Source organism: Suricata suricatta, chromosome 14 (assembly GCF_006229205.1).
Source record: "Suricata suricatta isolate VVHF042 chromosome 14, meerkat_22Aug2017_6uvM2_HiC, whole genome shotgun sequence".
In the NCBI taxonomy this organism is placed as follows: domain Eukaryota; kingdom Metazoa; phylum Chordata; class Mammalia; order Carnivora; family Herpestidae; genus Suricata; species Suricata suricatta.
Genome location: NC_043713.1, coordinates 22,845,246 through 22,868,980, shown reverse-complemented (window position 1 = coordinate 22,868,980; position 23,735 = coordinate 22,845,246). Strand labels below are relative to the sequence as shown.

At 37.3% G+C, this 23,735-nt stretch overlaps 1 protein-coding gene across 3 annotated transcripts in view; it reads left to right on the top strand.

Moving 5' to 3' along the window:
• SMAD4 (SMAD family member 4) overlaps positions 1 to 22,088 on the top strand; it is a 117,015-nt gene extending 94,927 nt beyond the window's left edge. For 2 of the 3 annotated variants that reach the window (XM_029922674.1, XM_029922673.1), the window contains 4 exons: positions 1,677 to 1,860; positions 3,136 to 3,304; positions 13,905 to 14,043; positions 15,538 to 22,088. In XM_029922674.1, coding sequence (XP_029778534.1) covers positions 1,677 to 1,860; positions 3,136 to 3,304; positions 13,905 to 14,043; positions 15,538 to 15,749 — 704 coding nt within the window. In that variant the 3' untranslated portion in view covers positions 15,750 to 22,088. Of the gene's footprint in view, positions 1 to 1,676; positions 1,861 to 3,135; positions 3,305 to 13,904; positions 14,044 to 14,582; positions 14,696 to 15,537 lie in introns of all 3 variants that reach the window. The other variant, XR_003902770.1, reaches the window with a different exon arrangement.
• The last annotated feature ends 1,647 nt before the right edge of the window (positions 22,089 to 23,735 follow it).

The following is a 23,735-nucleotide window of genomic DNA, read 5'->3' as shown; positions in this document are numbered from 1 at the left end:
CCTCTAGTCTGAAGGATTCTTTCCAATCATCTTCTGTTTTACACCTCATTTTATTTTCTTCACAGTGTTTATCATTACCCAAGTCATCTTACTCATTTATCTCCTTACTTGCCTCTGCGTTTCCATGAGAATAGGGACCCTAGCGGTCTTGTTATTGCTGTTATGCCATGCCTAGAATAGTTTCTAGAGGGGCCCCCTGGTGGCTCAGTCACTTAAGCGCCTGACTTCGCCTAAGATCATGATCTCAAGGTCTGGGAGTTTGAGACCCACGTTAGGCTCTGTACTGAGAGCTTGGAGCCTGGAGCCTGCTTCAGATTCTGTGTCTCCCTCTCTCTCTACCCCTCCCCTGCTTGCACTCTGTCTCTCTCTTTATCTCAAAAATAAACATTAAAAAAAATTAGAATAATTCCTAGACACTATAAATTCTTAAATTAGTTAAAAAAGGAAAACCAAATAATTTCCACTTATGTTGTCTCTATGTAATAATTGTATACAAACAAAAATTAGAAATACTTGATCAACTATATTTGCAAATCAAACCAAGTAGTGTCTTTTCCCATAATAATTTAAAATTATTTTAAGTCATTTATCATTGCTTAAATGAATACACTAAATACATCTTCAGAGTTTAAAATTGTAGTAGTTAACATGAATTGACTTCACTGAAAATACAGGTGGGACAAATGACCTTTCAACCAAGAGACAGTTGAGAATTCCTATTCACAGCAACTCTGTGGTAGAGTGTAATTAACCTTGACTTTGGTTTGGGATGGCTGCCTTGCTTATGCCCTTTCTCTCAATTAGTAATCTATACAAATACGCTGTAAATTTTTTTTTAATGTTTATCTATTTTTTTTTTTGAGAGAGGGAGAGATAGAGTGTGAGTCGGGGAGGTCTAGAGAGAGAGGGAGACACAGAATTGGAAGCAGGCGCCAGGCTCCAAGCTATCAGCACAGAGCCCAACGCAGGGCTTGAACTCACAGAGTGAGCTGAAGTTGGACGCTTAGCCAACTGAGCCACCCAGGTACCCCCAAATACACTGTAAATTGACGTTACTCAAGAACGCTTCCCTGGAATAGGTCTTAGAGTCAGTGTATTTTAAAAAAATAAAAGTTCAGACTACATAGAAAATATGTGCACTCAAATGAAACACTATGATAAAATAATTTATTTTAGATTCTAATTACTTCCATTCTTTGGCTGAGTCCTTTGAAGTAAGAACCAATTTCCAGATTTTAAAAATGACTAGAGTTTCAAGAATGGTAGGTACTGAGCTGAGAAATGGAAGACATGGAAGTGTCTACTTCTTTTTTTTTTTTTATAATGTTTATTTATTTTTGAGAGAGTGAGCACAAGCAGGGGAGAGGCAGAGAGACAAAGGAGGGACACAGAATCCCAAGCAGGCTTAGGCTCTATGCTGTCAGTGCAGAGCCAGACACACAAACTGCGAGATCATGACCTGAGCCAAAGTCAGATGCTTAACTGACTGAGCCACCCAGGTGCCCCTGGAAGTGCCTACTTTTTAATATACTGCCATTTTCATCAAGTTCTTTAGGGTGCTTTTCAAATGCCTCTCCCCTCCCTTCATCTTTTCTTTTAGGAAAACCTTTGCCTTAAGGAGTGAAAGTGAATCCTTCGTGTCTTACATGGGTAGATGTTCTGTTTATCTTCTGTAGCTCCTGAGTATTGGTGTTCCATCGCTTATTTTGAAATGGATGTTCAAGTAGGAGAGACATTTAAGGTTCCTTCAAGCTGCCCTATTGTTACTGTTGATGGATATGTGGACCCTTCTGGAGGAGATCGCTTTTGCTTGGGTCAACTCTCGAATGTCCACAGGACAGAAGCCATTGAAAGAGCAAGGTACTGTTGATTGTATACTTAGTTATTTTAGAAATTGAACATAGTACATTGTCATTTATTCTTTAAAAATTTTTAATGTTTTTTTTTTTTGAGGGAAGAGGGGTGGGGGGGAGAGAGAGAGAGAACAAGTGGGGGAGGGGCAGAGGAGGGAGACAAGAAGATCTCAGGGAGGCTCTGTGGGGCTCAAACTCAGGAACCGTGAGATCTTGACCTAAGTCAAAGTTGGATGCTTAACTGACTGAGCCACACAGAGCCCCGTTGTCATTTATTCTAAGTTATATTTTTCAGTGTAGACTTACAAGATTTTGAATATAAGCAAAAGAATAAATGTCATATTAAAAAGTTAGAATTTGTAAGCACTGCACTGTAACTATAGATGTTTGCTTTTTAAAATATAATAAAAAGTGGTCACTTAAGTTAGTGACGTTTCCATGTTTTGAATAGTAAACTAGACCTTTTGGTATCCAGTTTGGAAAGTAATCTTTATTTCCTCTGATCATATATCATTTCTACAAATCTTTTGAGAGGAAATAATATAAAATAAGGATGTTTCTGTAAGTATTATTTATAATGTTGGAAAAATAATTAAAAGGGAATGCTTAAATAAATTTTGATACACTTTCATTTTTATGTAATCATTAAAATGTGAATTAAAATATTGCAAATGTAAATGCTTAAGATAAAATACTACAGGAAACTAGTTTTAGGTACTGTATGATCTCAACTCTCTAAGGAGGTGTGTATGTGCAGTAGTATGTACCCCTGTTCTATCACTAGCTACGTGACTGGCGAATTACTCTTTAAGCTAAGTTTATATTTGTGCTGTTCACTGCCTTTGTTAAAACATGGATGTTGAGCACTTAAAATATGGCTTATATGATTAACTGAATTTTGTAATTAGTTTAAGTAGCCACATGTAACTAGTAACTATTGACTTGGACAGTTTAACTATACGCTTTTATAAGCTTTAGTTTCAACATTTATAAAATGGGCTTAATAGTATCTACTTTACTGAATTGTGAACGTTAAGTGAGAATTTTAAGTATTCGGCACATAGTAAACATTATGTATATGCTCATCATTATTTTATATGAATAAGATATTTTTAAAAAGGAAATGTACAAAAATGTTAATAATGGCTGTCTTTCAGTTATGATATAACATAATGTCTTTTACTTAAAAAATTTTTTTAATATTGGGTATGCTATATAATCTGAACCAAAACTTACTTTTAAATACTTATCCAAACAAAATGTGATTCTTTTTCTTCCTAAGGTTGCACATAGGCAAAGGTGTGCAGCTGGAATGTAAAGGTGAAGGTGATGTTTGGGTCAGGTGCCTTAGCGACCATGCAGTCTTTGTGCAGAGTTACTACTTAGACAGAGAAGCGGGCCGTGCACCTGGAGATGCTGTTCATAAGATCTACCCAAGTGCATACATAAAGGTTAGTTGCAGTTTTACTCAAATATTTTAGACTTAAAACATTCTATTTGTTGTTTAAAGAATTGAGTTGGAGGTGGGAGCAGTAGCAAAATGTCTTTTTACATATTAAACTATTAAACAATCAGAAGTAATGTTTGTGTATAAAACATATTTCCTGGGGCATTTATTGACATTATTGCTTATTGAGTTTTATGGTTGCATTCATGCCCTGTTGTTTATTAATTCATTTGTTAAGTGTTTTTGAGTAAAACACAAGCTCTTGAAAATATTGAGTGAAATCTCCAAATTTGTATTCCTTTGATTTATAAAATATGTAAAAATTAGACTCTAGAATTTTATCTTAGCCAGTCTTCAGGATTCTATGGAGGGGAATTCTAAAATAAATAGATTTTCAAATTAAGAACTTGAGAAATGAAAAATTCTTCAATACCAGATTATTAATGTAATTTTGTGCATCCAGTGAACATTGATTATTATTTATTATGATGTTTATCATTTTGCATATTAAGCCTGAAGTGTTTATCATTTATTACATATTCAGCCCATTTCAATTTTGGCTTATAACATAAAACACTATTTTTGAAAGGAAGTTGCAATTAAAAATGCTAAATATATATATGTTAAAAAATTTATTTTTACATTTATTTATTTTTGAGAGACAGAGAGAGAGAGAGCGTGAACAGAGGAGGGACAGAGAGAGAGGGAGGCACAAAATCCAGAGCAGGTCCCAGGCTCTGAGCTAGCTGTCAGCACAGAGCCCGACACAGGGCTTGAACCCACAAACCGTGAGACCTGAGCCAAAGTTGGATGCTCAACCGAGTGAGCCACCCAGGCGCCCCTAGAAAGGCTAAATATATTTTTAATTTCAGATTTTCTACAGTCATCTAAGCATCTTCATTTTTGGGTGTTGTAAATTAGTGTTGAATTAACTGTAATTAATCACTTCTTTCCAGGAAATTGCCTAACATACAATAAAATAGTGTACACAAAAATAGACTTGCTTGATTGCTTCACAACAACAAAGCCAATATCTCATTTTCAGTTAAAGGGTATAGGGATCTTTGTTTTACAATGAGACTTTTAAATATTATCAAGGATAGTGAAAATAACAAATCCTCCTGTACCCATCATCTGGCTTCAACAAGTATCAGCATTTGATCAACCTTTATTGTGCTTGTCACTTCACTTTTTTCCTCCAGTAATTTAAAGCCATTTCCAGATATTCTTGCAGTCACTCATAAAATACTCCCATATGAATTGCTAACATACATATTTCTAAAAGACACACAGTGCTATTTATCACACCTTTCGAAATTATCAGTAATTCCCAGTAATTTAACAGTAATGTTAAGTTTTGACACAAAACCATTTATAATTTTGATCTATTAGAACAATGGAAAGAACAGAACAATAAAATGCTAAAATACATTTATTAATAGGACTTAGGATGTGGAAGTGTTGGTTATTAAACAGCACAGAATATGATCTTAGTTTTATACAAGCAGTAATACTGTGGATATTTGTATACCCACAAGGCCACAGTGGTGTGTACAGTGTCTTACCAGGAATTGTCTCTGGGAGGTAGAATTATCTTCACTTGCATTTTCCAGTTTCTCCACCAGGAATTTTAGTTATTTGTGCTTTATTGTTATTTTTAAGTGGTGTTGGATTTCTTGGTATGCTTTGCAGTCTAGTTTATATTGGTTGGCAAATTTGTCTTGAGAGAATTAATTCTTTTTTATTTTTTCCTCCGTTATTGCTTCTCCCTATAGGGCATTTTTGCCGTAGTCTGGTACCCTGGGATCCACATCTCAGACCAATTCTTATATTTAGGAGGTAGAGGAATTTTGTCCCATGAGGAAATTGAGTTCCAATCCCCAGGTATGCTCAGGGCCCAATTCCTGTTGCATAGGTTTCTGATGCTTATCTCTGCCATGGGCAAGACTTGTATTCCTAGGTGCATTTCTGAATTAGCTGTCAAAGTATTTTACTAGCACCTGATTCATGGGCAAGTGCCCAGTTGTAGCCCTGAGAGAGCCTGGCTGTTGTCTCTTTCCATATTATTCTAAGGAGTTAAATTACTAACCTCTACAGCTTCTTTTTTTGGTCTTGGTACCCAAGTACCTCCTGTGTTTAGTCCCTGCTCTCCACTGTAGGTTTTGTTTATCAGTTGATAGACACATAGATTATTTCCATTTTTTGGCTGTTACGAATAATGCTGCTTTGAACATTCATGGACACATTTTTAGGTAGATGTATGTATGTTTTCAGTTTCTTGGATCTATACCTAGGAGTGGAATTGCTGGATCATCAGGTAATTCTATGGTCAGCGTTTCTGATGTACTGCCAGACTTCCCAGGCCACTGTGCCATATTACATTTGCCATCAGCAGTGTATATATGAGTTTCAGTTCTGTGCTCTCATCAACACTTGTTATTATCTATTTTAGCCATGTTAGTGGATGTAAAATAGTATCTCATTGTGGTTTTGATTTCCCCTAACTGCTAATAATACTGAATGTCTTTTCATGTGTTTATTGGCCATTTGTATATCTTCTCTGGAAAAATATCTATTCAGATCTTTTGCCCATTTTTAAATTAGGTTCTTTGTCATTTTGTTATTGAGTTGTAAGAGTTCTTTATATATTTTGGGTATTGGTCCCTTATAAGATACATGATTTGTGCATATTTTCTTCAATTCTTTGGCTTGTCCTTCATTTTACTTTCTTGGTGATATGATTTGCAGCATGAAAGTTTTTTAACTTTGGTGTAGTTCAACTTATCTATTCTTTGGTAGCTTTTGCTTCTGGTGTCTTATCTAAGAAACCACTGCCTAATCCAAGGTCATGAAGATTTACTCCTATGTTTTCTTCTAAGTATTTTATAGTTTTAGCTTTTTAATTTAGGTCTGTGCTCCATTTTGAATTTTGAGTTAATTTGTGTTTATGATATAAGGGGTCCAGATTTATTCTTTTGAATGGGAATTTCCAGTTCTTGCAACCATTTGTTGAAAAGACTGTTCTTTCTCTTATGAAATATCTTGACACCTTTGTTGAAATTTAGTTGACTTTGAATGTAAAGGTTTATTTCAGTGCTGTATCTGTGTTTATATATATGTAATATATTTGTAGCTTTGTGGTAAGTTTTGAAATTGGGAAGTATAAGTTTTTGAACTTTGTCCTTTCTCAGGATTGTTTTGACTATTGACCACTCCTTGTATTTCTATGTGAATTTTATGATTGGCTTGAAGGATATATATTTTTAATAGTTTTTCTGTCCTTTGTATGTGTTTATAGCAGAGAGAAAAAGGTGTTCATGCATACCTGCCATCCACTTTGACTTGGAAATCTCTGGATTACTTGAATAATTTGTAATGAATGGACAGAACTATATGTTGATTATATACTCTGTGTTAGACAAGAGTTATGAATTTATTTGATACAAGGTCATTTAAAAACGTTTGAGCTTTAAAACATGTGGACTCTGGGGCGCCTGGGTGGCTCAGTCGGTTAAGTGTCCAGCTTCGGCTCAGGTCATGATCGCACGTTCGTGTGTTCGAGCCCCGCGTCAGGCTCTGTGCTGACAGCTAGCTCAGAGCCTGGAGCCTGCTTCCGGTTCTCCTTCTCTCTCTGCCCCTCCCCGCTCATGCTCTGCCTCTCTCTGTCTCAAAAATAAATAAAACTAAAAAAAAAAAATTAAAACATGTGGACTCTTATAGAATTAATTTTTAGGAATGTCAAATAAATGTACAAATGGCTCTTGAAAAGCTGCTAAGGTATGAGATATATACCATCACTTGATACCACTGTCATGGACAGATGTTTATAATAATCTTAGGCTCTTGCTGTGAACAATAAATAACAGTCTTGTGGGACCTTTTAGTGGAGTAAAAAACAATATCCTGTTTTTGTCTTTAACTGTTTAATATTTTAAAAGAATGATTTCTATTTACCAAGCATATTATTGTTCTTCAAAAGAATCATATTAGCCAGAAAGAGATGCAAGTATACCCTAAGTCTAACCATTGGTATATTCTTCATTTGCTAACTTTTTAGGCAGTGGTAACTAAAGGACTGGTACATTTCTGTTTAGATGGTCATATTCTCACCAGAGATGATATTACTGGGATGGATTATATGCAGATAACATGAACCTCTAGAAGGAGTACTTACTCACTGGAAATACACCTTCCTCTATCCCCCCAAATACACACACACACACACACACACACACACACACACACACATTTTTTTTTCTCTTTTTAGTTAAAATGAGGAAAACATGAGTTTGGAGAACCATTCTTTCATTTTATAAATCAAGAAGCTAGAGCTAAATTGTGAATTTTTTTCTCCTAAGATGTTGATTATTCCCCCTTTGTCTTTCATGACATTGTAGTCATCTTGCATTCATGAAAATCTGATGTAATGAAATGTCATTTTACAAGGTTTAAATGAACCAAATGTTTGAGTTCTAATAGCCTTGCTGATTTGCTTTCAAAAGTAAGACGGTTTTGTTTTGTTTTGTTTTGTTTTTGTTTCATTTTGTTTTTGAGAGAGCACATACGCAGGTGGGTGAGAATGAGTGGGGGAGGGGTAACTGAAGAGGAAGAGAGAATCTTGAGCAGGCTCCATGCCCAACCAGAATGGGAGCCTGATGCTGGGCTTAATCACACAACCTTGAGATCATGACCTGAGCTGAAATCAAGAGTTGGATACTTAACCAACGGAGCCACTGAGGTGCCCAAAAATCTGTTTTGTTTTGTAGTGTTTACTACTAGGCAGTCAGGTTTTTTAAATAGCTTTATTAAGATATTGAGATATAATTCACATACCACGTAATTCATCCATTTAAATTGTACAGTGATTTTAAAAAACCTATTCACATAGTTGTGCAACCTGTACCCTCTCGATAACATTTCTCAAAACCCATTTCCCTCAGCACTAATAATAATCTACTTTCTCTACAGATTGCCTATTCAGAACATTTTGTATAAATGAATTCATATAGTGTGGTCTTCTGTGACTTCTTTCTTTCTTTCTTTTTTAATGTTTATTTACTTATTTTGAAAGAGACCATGCATGCACGAGCTGGGAAGAGGCAGAGAAAGGGAGAGAGAGAATCCCAAGCAGGCTCTGCACTGTCAGTGCAGAGATCAACTCAGGGCTCAGTCTCACAAATGGTGAAATTATGACCTGAGCTGAAATTAAGAGTCAGACACTTAACCCACCAAGCCACCCGAGCACCTTTTCTGTGACTTCTCTCATTAGATAATAATGTTTCAAGCTGCATCCACATAGCAGACACCTGTAGTTCATTCCTTTTATGATGGTAGAAGAATATTCCTTATACCACATCTTTATCCATTCTTAAGTTGATGGATATAGGAGTTTCCACTTTTTGCCTGTATTATGAGTAATACTATTATAGACATTAGTGTACAAGGTTTCATGTGAATGTACGTCTTTGTTTATCTTGGGTATATACCTAAGAGGGGCATTGCTGGATCATAAGATAACTCTGCGTAGCATTTTGAGGGACTCAAACTGTTTTCCAGAGTGGCTTAACTGTTTTATATTCTGATCAACAGTGTGGGAATCTTTTAACTGCTCTGCAGTCTCATCAACGCTTCTTATCTATCTTTTTTATTTTAGCCATCCTAGTGGGTGTGAAGTGTTACCTTATTGTGATGGTTTTTGATTTGCATTTCTCCAATGATGTTGAGTCGGGTTTGGTTTTGAACACATAAATGTTAGGGGATGCTTCTCAACCATAGGTAGGCTGGGTTGAAGATTATTATGATCCCCACTTAAATTGGTTCTCAGTTACCATGTATTGTGATTCTTACCTTCAGGTCAGGTAACTGAACAAATTTTTAGTGTAAGCTTATGTTCAGATGCCCTGTATACCAGCACAATTACCTTTCTCTTTTTGGCTTACTATTTCTTGGTGTTGATTCTAACTGAGAGTGTTGTAATTAAGTCTTATAAAAGAAAAATGTCAAAATTTGACTCCTGGTTGAAAGTACCCTGAAGATGTTGACAATTGAGCTTTCTAAGACACTCATCTGTGTTAAGTAATAGGTTTGTAATAAATTTATGTGAGTGTAACCACAGGAAACATGCTTAAATAAATGGAAAGAAGTGGTTAATTAGGTCAGGTGTGGTGATCAGAAATATCTTCTGGATCTAAGCCCAAAAGAATATTTAAACTTTGGTTCATTTGAATGGTCTTTATTAATAACTTAGATTCTGAAAGAAGATGGTCGCATTTCAATGGTAGCCTTAATTTTAGCATCCAGTATAACAGATAAAGTCTGTTATGGTTTGATGGATCACATACAGTAGTAGAGAAGCAATCCAGGTTTTAGTTACGTTTCAGTTGCTGACAGTATAGCCAGTAATTAGAAGTGTTGATTTGAGTGCTTTAATTACATAAATAATCCAGTCTGGAAGGATTTGCTGAAGTGCTTAATGAATCATTTCTACATCTGTAGTTAAAATCATAATATTTTAAAATTTCATTTTTTGTTGTTACCTATTATAATGTATAGCTGATTAGGTTAAAACACTCATAATTGTGATTGTTTACAACATTGTAAGGAATCTATGTATGAAGATCTGTTGGCTGCTTTTAATGATTCCTGGTGGGCGTGAGGGTACATTGAGAACATATTTGAACCCTGGGAATATATAAGGTGTATTTCCTGCTCCTGGAGAATAAGACTATATAGGGACCATACTTGGTTAGTGATGTTTAAAAATTTTTTTAGGTTGTAAATACTTAAGCGTAAAACACAAAACTATGAAACTCCTAGAAGAGAACATCAGAGAAAATGTAGATGACCTTGGGTGTGGTGGTGACTTTAGGTATGACACCAAAGGTACCCCATGAAAAACAATTGATAAGTTGTACTCCATTAAAATTAAAAACTGTGAAAGTCTCTCATGCAAATGAGAAGATAAGTCACAGACTGGGAGAAAATATTTGCAAAAGATGCATCTGATAAAGGATTGTTATCTAAAATATAGAAAACTTTTAAAAGTTAGCAATAATAAAACAATCTGATTTTTTAAATGTGCAAGGGGTCTGGGTAGGCTCAAGTCAGTTAAGCATCCAACTGTTGATATTGGCTCAGGTCATGATCTCATGACCAGCCCAGCATCGGTGCAGAGCCTGCTTGGGATTTTCTCTTTCCCTCACTCTCTGCCCCTTCCCCACTTGAGTGTGTGGGATCGATCTCTCTCTCTCTCTCTCTCTCTCTCTCTCTCTCACTCTCACTCTCTCACTCTTTCACTCTCTCTCCCCCCTCCCCCTCTCCCTCTTCCTCCCTCCTTCTCTCAAAATAAATATTTAAAAAATGTGTAGGGTGGCCTGGGTGGCTCAGTTGGTTAAGCATCTGGCTTCAGCTAAGGTCATGAATTCTTGGTTTATCAGTTCGAGCCCCACATTGGGCTCTGTGTTGACAGCTCAGAGCCTGGAGCCTGCTTTGTATTCTGTGTCTCCCTCTCTCTCTGCCCCTCCCCAGCTCATGCTTTGTCTCTCTGTCTCTGTCTGTCTCTCTCTCAAAAATAAACATTAAAAAAATTTTTTTTAATGTGTAAAAGACATGAATAGATGCCTCACTGAAGAAGATACACAGATAGCAGGTGACCGTAGAAAGAGATGTTCAACATCATATGGTATTAGGGAATTGCAAATTAAAACAATGAGATACCATTATATACCTAGTAGAATGGCCAAAATCTAAAACCCTGATAACCCCAAATGCTGACAAGGATGTGGAGCAACAGGAACTTGCATTTATTGCTGGTGGGAATGCATAATGGTACAGTCACTTTGGAAGACAGTTGTTAGTTTCTCACATAATTAAACATACTCTTACATCATCCAGTAATTAAAATCTTTCGTATTTACCCAAGTAAATTAAAAACTTATGTCCTTTATGTATGGGAGAGGGTTGTCTTTTTTTTTTTAATGTTTTTACATTGTAGTACTTGTTTTGCTTGGTGGTGGTGTTTCCTTATTTAATACATTCCGTCAAGGACAGAAAAAAAAAAAACAACTTATGTCCACTCAGAAACATGCACTGGGATGTTTATAGCAGCTTTAATAATTTATTAATTTAATAATTGCCAAAACTTGGAAGCAACCAAGATGTTCTTCAGTAGGTGAATGGATAGACTGTGGTACATTCACACAATGGTATGTCATTCAGCACTGAGACAAGATGAGCTATTGAGCCAGGAGAAGACATACAGGAATCTTACATGCATCTTATTTAGTGACGGAAGTCAATCTACAAAGGCTACATCCTGTGTGATTCTAATGACATGACATTATAGGAAAGTCAAAACTGTGGAGACAGAAGATCACTGTTTTCCAGGGTTAAGCGAGGCAGGAAGGTTAAATAGAGCACAGAGGATTTTTAGGGCATTCACATTACCCTGTATGGTGCTACGGTGTTGGATACATGTCATCATACATTTGTCCAGTCCCTTAAAATGAACAAAATCAAGAGTGAAACCTTAAGTAAACTATGACTTTGGTAGATTTATTTCTGGTAGATTTATTTTTATTAGGCATGCCTGAAAAAAAATGACTATAACAAATGTACCACTGTGCTGGGAGAGGTTGTACTTGAGTATTGAGTAGCACTTGAGTAGGGACAGCGAACTCTCCTTTCTGCTCAGTTTTAGCATGAACCTAAAATTGCTCTAAAATAAAAAGTTTATTTCTTTCTTTAAAAAAGTGGTTGTAGAGCTATTTGGCTTTTCAAATATTTGAGCCTTGTGCTGTGCTGCGTAATGTCTTCCAAGAGGTCCTGGCCCAGTGGAAAGGTTCAGAATCTCATGGACTGTTCGGAAATCTTGAAAAAAAACAGTGGTTTCTGTTCTGGGCATTGTAGAATTTCTGAATTTCAGACCTAAGTCTGCCATGCATTCTGCCCTGAAGTCTTTTAGAAATAATAGTTTGGATGGGTATTACATACCTATGTATTTGACAAATTCATACTTCTTCAGAAGATGAGATAGTCTACATTCTGTCCTTCATTGATGCTAGAAGATAGGCACTGAATAGAGAAATAAGTAAATAGGACCTTAATTTGGTATTTGGAAATGATTGTGTTTCTTGCTGTTGTGTGTTCTTATTTTTTAGTACCAAAAACCATGATTAAAGACTATCATAATTTCTTTTTTAGGCATCTGAAAATGAGTGGTTTGGGTTCCAAACCTGTTGTTTATCTGATAAAGTCGTATGTTATGCATTCTTTGATCTTTTTTTTTTTTTTTTTTTTTTTTTTTTTTTTTTTTTTTTTTTTTGCCAAGGACAATTATGTTTGCTCGTATTTGGGTTTTGTGCATATTAAGAGGACTTTTTAAAAACTGAATCTACTCTCTGAATAAGAAATGTAATCACTTGGTTCCAAAATGAAAGTTTGCATTGAACAGCCTATATCTACTCTGTCCTTGTCTTCCTTTCCTACAGCTTCTGTAGATGACCACTCTGTTTGCTGATCTTTTGGTGCTTTTTTAAAAAGCAAATATAATCAAATACATTATTTTAGGAAGTTGGTTTTTTACTAGAAAGATATGGTTTATCATTCATAATTTGTTGCTTACTTAAAGAACATGTCAGTACTTTCGTGAGGATAAGACAAAAGTGACAATCCCTGTGCCAACTCTTGGTGTGGCTATACCCTTAGATTACTTAGGAACTCCTTAACTCACTGTGGTCAGTAAGTGGTGCAGGGGAGGCCAAACCAAAGTATTAGGTAATAGTTATTGACAGCTCACTATATATTCTGCTAAGTTTACGAACTCTATGAAGAAGCATGTACACTTAGCATTCCCATTTCATAGAGAAGGAAATTGAGTCTTCAGAGGGGTTAAGAAATTTAGCCCATGTAATTAATTAGTGACAGGATTCAAAGCTAAACTTTAAAAAAAAATTATGTGCATTTTTAAACACACAGAGCAGTAGAGAGAAACTTGTTTAATGAAATCCTGTATACCCATCACTGAGATTTGGTAATTGTTAATGTTTTACGTTTGCTTGATTTGTCCTTTTTTCCTTTATTTCTTAAGTATCTTAAAACAAGTCCTGAATATCATGTTATTTTGCTCCTATGTATTAAAGCATACATCTCTATAAATGCTTTCATAAATTGTGACAGTGCCATTTATTAGACACCTCCAAATAGGTAGAATGGTAAAGAAGTTGGCCATGTGACCAAGGCCATCAATTCAGCCCAAAGAGAACTCTCAGCAGTTTGGTTATGAAAGGGTGGGGATTTATTTTACACAAGTGGTGGTGCCTAACAAGGACAGTGGTGACCGATCCACACTGAACTAGAGCAAGGCTTTGAGGCGCGCGCCCGCCAAAGCCCTCCTGACAATGAAGTGTGTGTGCCTCTAGGCTGAGTTCCAGGCCCCTTCTCTGACCACCAGTTAAAATCTACGTAAAAACTTGGATTGTTAAGTAAATTCTTCAGAGAGCTAAATGGAGCTATGAGCTTTAGATAAGTTTTGCATTGGTTTTTGATGTGTGGTAGAATCTCTTCTGATGGACTCAGAGCGTTGAACTTGCACTCTTTGTTCAAAGGTCTTTGACTTGCGCCAGTGTCATCGGCAGATGCAGCAGCAGGCGGCCACCGCGCAAGCTGCAGCCGCCGCCCAGGCCGCGGCCGTGGCGGGAAACATCCCTGGCCCGGGCTCAGTAGGTGGCATAGCCCCAGCCATCAGTAAGTATGCTTTTGGTTTTTTGCTGTAAAGTTGCGTTTTTTGCTGTAATAGTTGGCGTTTTATCTTGATTCACTTAGCTGATTAGGTACTTTAGGCAATACTAGAAACTAAAGTGTTTTTTTACTGGGATAACAACATTTTTGAATTAGTAAAATGTTTTTCTGTAATAGCTGTCCTTTCTTTAGGACACTGTTTTCATTCTTTTTGTATCAAAAAGGGAGTGTGGGATAAAAGAGGAAAGGGGGTTATTGTTAGATTATATTGATCGATATCCTGTTTTTTTGTTGATGCTGTTAATTCCTACCTCACCAGCAAGGGTGGGTTGTAATTGCCAGTGTGCTTAGCTTTATTCTAGAAGGAGAGCATATTTCAACTTCAGAATTAGATACCTCTCCATTTTTTTTTTAAAGTATGCTAAGCTTGGAGAGAAAACTTAAGTGAGGGTGGTATTTTGATAACTTGTAGACTTTTTTTTAATTTTAGGGTAAAATTGAACTGTGTGCCAGGTTTCACACTGATGGGGAATTTTTTACTGCAGAGTTAAACTCCTGACTATAGACTTTTATGATGGAAACACGTGGCACCCATCTTCCACGTCTGAAGGCATAACTAGTGATTCAGTCAACCCCTGTTCTTAACCTCTTCAGTGTGGTAAGCAAATCACACTGGCTAAGAAACTGCAGCGGCCCTGCAGGTTTCTGTACAGCACATGCAGACTCCTCCCACTAGTTTCACTGTGATACTGATGAATGGAGACTGACTATATGACTGTATGTTCTGACTGGAAAATTAGATGCAGAATCTCCTTTGTGACTTATGTTCAGGAGTTTACAGTGTAGAGGTAGATAAGGCATATTCATTTAGAGAATTTGACCTTTTAAAAAATTTGAGCATCTAAACCATTAATTTGCTAGTATTGATGTTATAAACATGCTTTTCCTAAAGAGGCCAGAACCATTATTAAATTTCTTATCTTATCTACTGCCCCCATTGAGTAATTGCACAGTATCTCTGTTCCATTGTGAAACTGAGAGATAGACATCATCTGGGTCATCCAAGAAGTCTTAGTGAAACCAGGACTATTGACTGTCTCACTATTAGTCATGTCTTACTTTGAACTAGGCTCTTTAAATAGACAGTAAGGTTCTAAGAACCAACCTGTGGACATGTGCTACCTCTTAAAAACAAGTTGTTTTTTCACCCTTCACCTCTCCTTCTAAAGAGAAAATAGGTGGGGTGTCGGTGGATTGTGGTAATTTACTTTATAATTGCTGGTAGCTAGAAGACTCGTGTGGAATGTGAACTGTCTTCACCAAAAGTTTCTGTCCCTGTTGATAAAGTGTAGATTTACACTTACTTCTTGGCACTTTGACAGAGAAGCTATATGCTGGGGAGAATGAAATAAAGAAAGCTGGTCACTTTATTGATAAGGTGTAGGGAGGATGGAAGAGATCAGCCTGTCCCTCTGACATCTTCCAAATCTTCTCTGTTAGGTTTGTCAGCTGCCGCCGGCATCGGTGTCGATGACCTTCGCCGTTTATGCATACTCAGGATGAGTTTTGTGAAAGGCTGGGGACCGGATTACCCAAGACAGAGCATCAAAGAAACGCCTTGCTGGATTGAGATTCACTTACACCGCGCCCTCCAGCTCTTAGACGAAGTGCTTCATACCATGCCTATCGCTGACCCACAGCCTTTAGACTGAGGTCTTTCACTGTTGGGGCCCTTAACATTGTCAGGATGGTGGACTATAAAATACAATCCTGTTTATAATCTGACGATATATTTCACTTTTGTTCTGCTTTATCTTTTCATAAAGGGTTGAAAAGTGTGTTTGCTGCCTTGCTCCTAGCAGACAGAAACTGGATTAAAACAATTTTTTTTTCCTACTTAGAACTTCTCAGGCATGGCTCAGAGCTTGAAGATCAGGAAAAACACATTCTTATTAAATCTTTACAAGTTATGTATGAAGGAATCATTCCAGTGCTGGAAAATTTAGCCCTTTAAAATGTCTTAGAGCCTTTTATATGCAGAACATCGATACATGTGTTATTCTATAGAAAAAATTCAATATTGCTGATTTTAAAGGAGAGAAGTTCTCAAAGTTAATTCACCTATGCTATTTTGTGTGCAAGTTGTTATTATTGAACATACTTTACTCCAAAATATTGTGCCATGTGGGTGAGTTAATTTTACCAAGAGCAACTTCACTCTGTGTTTAAAAAATAAGATAGTGATGTATTATAACCTTTTATCCAAAATATTTTTTTGCAAGTTAAAACTAGTGAAGGCGATTTTAATTCAGATGGTCTTGCAACTTCAATTTTATTTTTGCCAAGGCAAAACACTAATCTGTGTGTATACTGGGAATTCCTTAAAATCACCCACAAAAACATACCATTTAAAATTTACATTTGTTATTCCTATTTGGTAACTATTTATCAAGAAATATTCTTTTGCCCTGTTATGCAGTAGATATATTCTTTTATATTTCTAGGCACAAGGTTGGTCACTTAGAAGCCTAGAAGAGAAATTTCTTTCCTTCATTAATTCATAAGGAAAGGTTTTGTATTTTTAAAAACACTAAAAGCAGTGTCACTCCACCTAATATCTCACCATTCTGCAAAGGTGGCAATGCTTAAACTGAGTATTTTGGAAACTGCTAAATTCTACGTTAAATACTGTGCAGAATAATGGAAACATTACAGTTCATAATAGGTAGTTTGGATATTTTTGTACTTGATTTGATGTGTGACTTTTTTTTCGTATACTGTTTAAATCATGTATGTTATGACATTGTTTAAAATTCAGTTTTTGTATCTTGGGGCAAGACTGCAAACTTTTTTATACCTTTTGGTTATTCTAAGCCCTTTGCCATCAATGATCATATCGATTGGCAGTGACTTTGTATAGAGAATTTAAGTAGAAAAGTTGCAAATGTATTGACTGTACCACAGACACAGTATGTATGCTTTTTACTTAGCTAGTAGCCTAAATAAAACCGAATCTCAACATACAAAGTTGAATTCTAGGTTTTTTTAAGTTTTGTTTTCTTTTGCACTTTTGAGCTCAACCTCAGAAGCAGGATACCTTCTACTAGATGACAGGCAGCAGCCGGCACTGTTGGGCGGCTTTGGTTTCCCTCACGCTCTGCCAGGACTTCCCCATGGACATTATGTGTTGAGTGTAGAGTTGGGTTTTTTTTTAAGCGTTTATTTTACTGGAGCAAAATAAGTCTGATTGTCTACAAGGTAAATAGGTTATCTACAGGATGAATAGTGTGAAATAAAAACCAAGGATTATCTTTCAGATGCTTTTAGGTTTTGCTTGGAGGGCCTTCTTAGGTGTAGTAAGACTCTCGAAGGAGTGTTACAAGTATGAGATTGGAGGATCACTTAGGCGGAACAGTCACCCTGTACTGGCTGTGATGACTGAGTCTTCTGCTTCCTGCTCAGAAGGTCGTCTTCGTAAGACCGTCCTAGGAACCACTGAGTTTGCTTATTGTGATTTAAACCTAGATCTGGACCAAGGCTACATGTCTTTCGATTTAAAATACTTTCTCTGCCAGCTCATTTGAACTCTTGCGTACTTACAGATCCTTTTTGTTAAAGACAGAATTTTTTATCTGTAAAAGTTTGGCGGCTTATGTTTTTTTGGCAGATTTAAAAAAAAAGATTATCTTCATTCCCTAGAAATTGCTGGCTTCAGGTCCATATTACTACGAATGAAGAATAAGAGTGACAAGAGAGAGTTTTAAAATCCAGATTATTTGATTAGGATCGCTATGATATAATCCGTTGCCTCCTTTTCTCTTTTAAGGAAGGTCTTCATGTTTTATCATCTGGGGAAAGTACGTGAAAATATTTGCTAAAATGTTTATCTCTGAAACCAAGCCACCTGTCTTGGTTTCTTTCTGCTAAGAGCCATAATGTTACTACCAGTATGTAGAATTACTTCTAGTTATTAATTGCTTTATATTTGTACCTAGCTTCAGTCATATGCTTTTGAGAAAACATTTAGTATGTTAATGATCAGTTATTTCTGAGAGCTTAGTTGTTAAACAGTATTTCCATTTCTTAGAGATAGTCATCTTTGATGAGTAAGACTCAAGAATCACTAGGTTTAAAATGTTATGGCTACTTTAGAGTAGAATAGTTTTCCACAGTTCTCAGAATCTGATTATTTTGAGGATATGGTTCTGGGTAGATTTTCTCCAGCCATTTCATATCTCAAAATGTAGAACTTCAGTGAAAGCTGAGTGAGGGTTGAACCAAGTACCCGTCTAATCCAGTACGAGGCCATTCCACTTTGGTCCAGTGCCTTTCAGTGCGTCATCAAAGGGAATCCTTCATGGGGTTGCCTTTATTTTCTAGGGAGTAGATTCTTTTGAGGGACATAACCTGTCTCATTTTTCGTAGTGTGCTATCCCTGGTATACAAAGATAATGGTAATAAATCACTGCCATATAACTTTGTTTTTCTAGAAGTACTGCCCATTTGTATTGACCTGCCTACCAAATAGGTCTCCTTGTCCCATTCTTCCTGTAGTCATTGTAGGCTCACAGGCTGGGTGGTCTTGCTTAAGGATTACCATCCTCGAATTATCCAAGGAAACTGAACACGTATTAGCTGTGTTGTATTTCAAAGTTAAAAATCCATTTTTGTAGGGAAGGGTGTGGTGTAAAGGGGAGTATTTGTAATAGAAAATTTGAAGGTAAAATAAAACATCTTGTCTTCCAGATGATAAACATCTTACTTTTACAGATTTATTGCTGGTATCTTTTTGACTATGCCCATCTGGAGAAGGGAAATTTCACATGTTCCCATTGTGCTCCTCATGCATCTGTGGAGGTTAGGGAATGTAAGGTGAAATATTTCAGCCTGTGGTTTGGTGGTAACTGGTTAATAGTTACTCACTAGCTATTATGCAAAATCAGATTAGTTCAGGTCTTTTTTAGAGCCTTTTGGAAGAAGCAGGTTTATTCTGAGTAGTGAGTAGGGCAGAATCCTCTTTAGTGATCGTTTCTATAGTTTTCATCATCATTACGTCATTTTACTGGCATTTTATGTAATGGTAGCAGATTGGAAAGATGATGAATTTTAGGTACTGAGGTACGTGAGTATATGAAAACAATTACCTGCAAAATCACTTAACTTTTTTGTAGAGGGGCTGGGCTAAGACTAGCAGAGAAGAGCATGAAGAAATGCTTGCGCTTTTTTCCCCCCGTTTTCAGAGCTCTTTATTATACTTTTTCACTTGATCTTTATAGTAACTCCGAGAGAGGGGGTTAGAGGGAAGGAAATGCTTTTTTTCTTTCTAAAGGCAGACCTCACTTGTCACAGATAGCTATCTGTAAATAGTCACCTGAATTCTTATTTGCAAAGCTTACAGAAGAGGGGCTTGGAGAGTCTTTTGTGCAAGCCTTTCCCTTTTTTCTGACAACTAGATCATTTCTCCTAGGATGTATCAGGAAGGATGTAGAAAGTTAGTGGCCACATTCACAGAAGCATCCTCAGCGTGGCCTGGTCCCTAGCACTTGGGCCAGTGCTACCGGACTGTTGACCATGTTTATCTGCTGTCACTGTGGAATGGAATTTCCCACATTACCCAGACTTGCCTTATTTAAGCCTTTTTATTTTAGCCATTTTGGGGATGGAGTTATTGATATGTATATCAGAGAACATACTGGATACAGTGGTTTTTTATTTGTGCCTGTCTTTGTAGACGTCAGCGGCTGCTAAGGTTTTGCCTTGATAAACTAAATGGTTGCAGACTGCTATGGTTTTGAATGTTTACCATCTTTTTTTCTTTTTTTTTTTACTTCTAATAGACCACTTTGTACCTCCCCTTAGTAATTTCTTCTTCCCTTTCTGATTCATTTTTCCAATTGCTTGGGCAAGAAACCCAGATAACCAGACTTATCAGAACTACCTTTAAAACACAAGGACAAACTGGGACGGATCCCAAGAAACTTTTCCTGTGAAGTATTGAAAAGGCCTTCAGTGCTTTGATGTCTGACATTGGTTTGACTGCTTAGAATGTTTCCTGATGCTTTGCTGAGTTCAGGTAGCTGAAATAGGGAGAAGTGGGTCAGATTCATATTTCCCCCTTTGAAAGATTTTAAAAGGTTTTGTTGTTTTCGCCTCAATGCTGCTCGTACAAAAACTGGGGTTACAGGGGTTACTAAGTTGTCAGCAGTAGTCAGAGGCATGCTTGCCTAGAGGATACCAGCAAAACAAAACAAAATGAACAACAAAAAACAGACCTTTGGAAATGACAGGGTTATTTTTGTTTTGTTTTGGTGTCCCCTTTTGAGTCCTGTCTTCTGGCTTTTCCTCCTCTACAGACATTTTTAACCTATAGGTGCCTTTATGAGAATTGAGGGTCTGATATCCTGCCCTAAGGAGTAGCTAAAGTACTTGCTAATGTTTTCAGGGATTTTAACATCAGACTTGAATGGATGAATGAATGAAGCGTTTTCTTCCCTCCCCCCCACCACCCCCTCTCCCTCCCTCCCTCTCTCTTTCATAGGAAGGACTGAGGTGAAGACAATCATTTCTCTGTATTGATGTGGATAGTTTTCACAGTGTATTTCAGATGCTTTCACAATAGGTCTCAGAGCCCATGTTCTCATTCAGCCTAAACCTAGTGGCTCTGGGCTGGCACCAGGTACACTCTGGTTTGCACTCTGCCACTAATTTGATGTATGACCTTGAGCCGGTCATTTCCCTTCTCTGGGCCTCAGTTGCCTCATCTGTAAAATGAGGGAGTTGGACTAGATGTATTCTAGCTCTGAAATTTAAGTGACCTTGCCTACCTTGCAGCAGTTTTTGATTTCTTCCTTAGTTCTGCTCTGCTGTTTGAAGGGGCTTTGTACTTATTTCCATGTTATTCAAATGAGATTAGGCTTGATATTTTATTACTATTCTCCTATGGACAAGAAGTTACATAATGTGTCCTTGAGACTTAATTTAACCAAAGGCCTAGCACCACCTTGCAATAAATACTTAGAAAAAAAACTGAGAGGAGGGGAAAAGCCTTCATTCTATTTTCCCATCATCTAGATTAAAGGTTTCTTAAGGCTTTTTTTTTTTAATTTTTGAGGCATGGCGTTCTGCCTTTTGGGTTGGTATGTGTGTGACACCATCCTCTTAATGCTGTGTGCTGGTAATGTTTTTTTCCAACTAAAATGAATTGAAAAGTTAATGTAACAGTCTAATGACATTAGAGGTCATTACTTCTGGTCTTTGGTTTCTTAACCTCTTTTATGTTCAATACAGGGAAAATCCTCTGAACCACATCAAATAAAATGGTTCATATGATAGAAGAAAACAATACCAGTGAATGATCATTCACTTTATTCTTGGCTCTTTTTGGGTCCATTTTGATTAGAATACTTTGGGGTAGAGCATTTCTTTCAGAGTACTTTTCTGGCCTATTCTTGGATGAATATCATTAGTGAACTTGTCTTTTTCAAGGACCTTGAGAGCCTTCCTTGGGGGTGGGTCCAGGGTGGGGGGTTGGGGAGTCCTGGTAGAGGCCAGCTCTGTGACAGCTGGAGAGGAGGGAGGAAACCAGCTGCTGTTGCCATGGCTGCGTGTCACTGATAGAAGGACTCCCGGGCTTAGGTTGGTTGAAAGGCTAAACACGGAGTTGACAGACTTCCTCCAGATAGTGGGTTCTGGCCAATGCCTTGGACATGTGATTTAAGGGAAACGTGGGGATGCTTATAGATGATCCAAACCGGGTGGGCCACTGAACCACTGGAGGAAGTGACTGGGGGGTGGGGACCGATTCAGTCGCGGTATTTCCCCATGCTGCCTCCTCCCCTACAACCAGAGGAATGCAGCTAAGCCAAAACCCAGAGAAGAGCCACACTTAGCCTCTGCTTTTGGGAAAACTGGTCAGCTGAAGCTCCCGTCGCTCCTTCGCGGCTTTCTGTATGCTTTTGCCTGGTTGAAGTCTGTGGCTAAGAAATAGTTGAACCTTTCCTGAGAACTCTGTAACAAAGTATGTTTTTGATTAAAAGAGAAAGCCAATTAAATCAGTATGTGCTCATTCTTTTTCTTAAGCTTGTGGATGTCTTGAATCTGGAAAAAGAGTTCCTGATCACTCAGAGAATTCTCAAACTGGAGGACAGCAGTTTCCTTCACTCCTTTGTGACCATCGAGATGGAAAATCCAGCATCTCAGATGAGACCAGGGAAGACCGGTCCCTGTTCTTCTCTCATTTCTAAGAGGAGAGGGTGGAGAGGTGATAGTAGAAGAGGTGGATGCTAGAGGATTATGAGAACCAAGATGCTGAAAGGAGAGGGAGACCCTGAAAATTCAAGAGCCTGTCCTTGCCCATCGAAGGATTAAGGAAGGATTTCCCTCCAGCTGCCTCTTCTGTGCCATGGGGGTCAAGGTAGGGGGGAGGGGGTGAGATAAGGTGAGTCTATGACAATGGACTGTACATTTCTGATCCTGCTGACCTGAATTCCAGAGATGTTTATTAGGCCGAGAGACCCATTCTCACTTGATCTGAAGTTTATAGTATTTTATTTCAGGCTAGCATATGAAGGGGGTAGTAGATTGGCATTCTTTGGGGGAAATAAAAACATTTCTTTGTGAAACACTGAAGTATAAAGGTCAGTTGTATGTGGTCATCTCTGCTATCTGCTCTCGACCCTTGATTCTTTATGCTTTATCCTGCCTCATCAAAACTCACAACCCCCAAACCCACTTCAGCCCCTTCCTACCCCCACACCCACCATCTCACTGTGATAAATCACAGTGCCCTTTCCCCTTACCCCTTTCTGTTCTAGAAGAATTTTTTTTAGCTCTGGCCATACTTTTGGGGTGGCACCCACTTCTGTATTTTGAGGTTGTTCTGTTGACACCGCTTAGAGCTGGATGTTGGAGCCCCCCAGAGGTCCAAGATGGATAGAATGGGTTCAGAAGACCAGAGAATTTGTCTCTGGCAGATGTATACTTTAAAAGAGTGGCTAAAGAAAGTTCTCTAAACAGAAAGGAAATGATAAAAAAAAAAAAAAAGAAAATGGAACCTTAGGAAGAAGGAAAAAACATGGTAAGCATAGATACGGACAAATACGGTAGACTTCCTTCATCTTAAGTTTTCTAAATCTATGTTTGATTGCTGAGGCATGAATTATAACACTGCCTTAAGTAATTCTAAATACGTATACAGGGAATATTTGAAACTACTGAAAAAGCTATATAAAGAGAGACAAATACCACAGATAAAATGGAATTCTAAAAAAAGTTCAAGTAACTTAAAATGAGGCAGGGATAAAAAATGGAAGCAAAAAACTGAATGAGAAAATAAAATGTCAAGCTTAAGCTTTAATATACCAATAATTAAATGTAAATGGTCTAAATATACCAATTAAAAGACAGTTATTGGCAAGGTAAGAAACATGATCCAACTATATACTGTGTGCCGGAAATACACTTCAAACATAATGATACAAGCTGAAAGAAAAAGTATGGGAAATATATATCAGGTAAAAATTAAAAGCAAGAGTGGCTATGTTAATATCAAATAAAAGATTTCAGAACAAAAACAATAACAAAAAACAGACGGACACTATATAATGATAAAAAGGCCAATCCATCAAGAAGATACAGTAATCGTAACTGTGGACACCAAACGAGGAAGCTGCAAAATGTGTGAAGCAAAGAGTGATAGA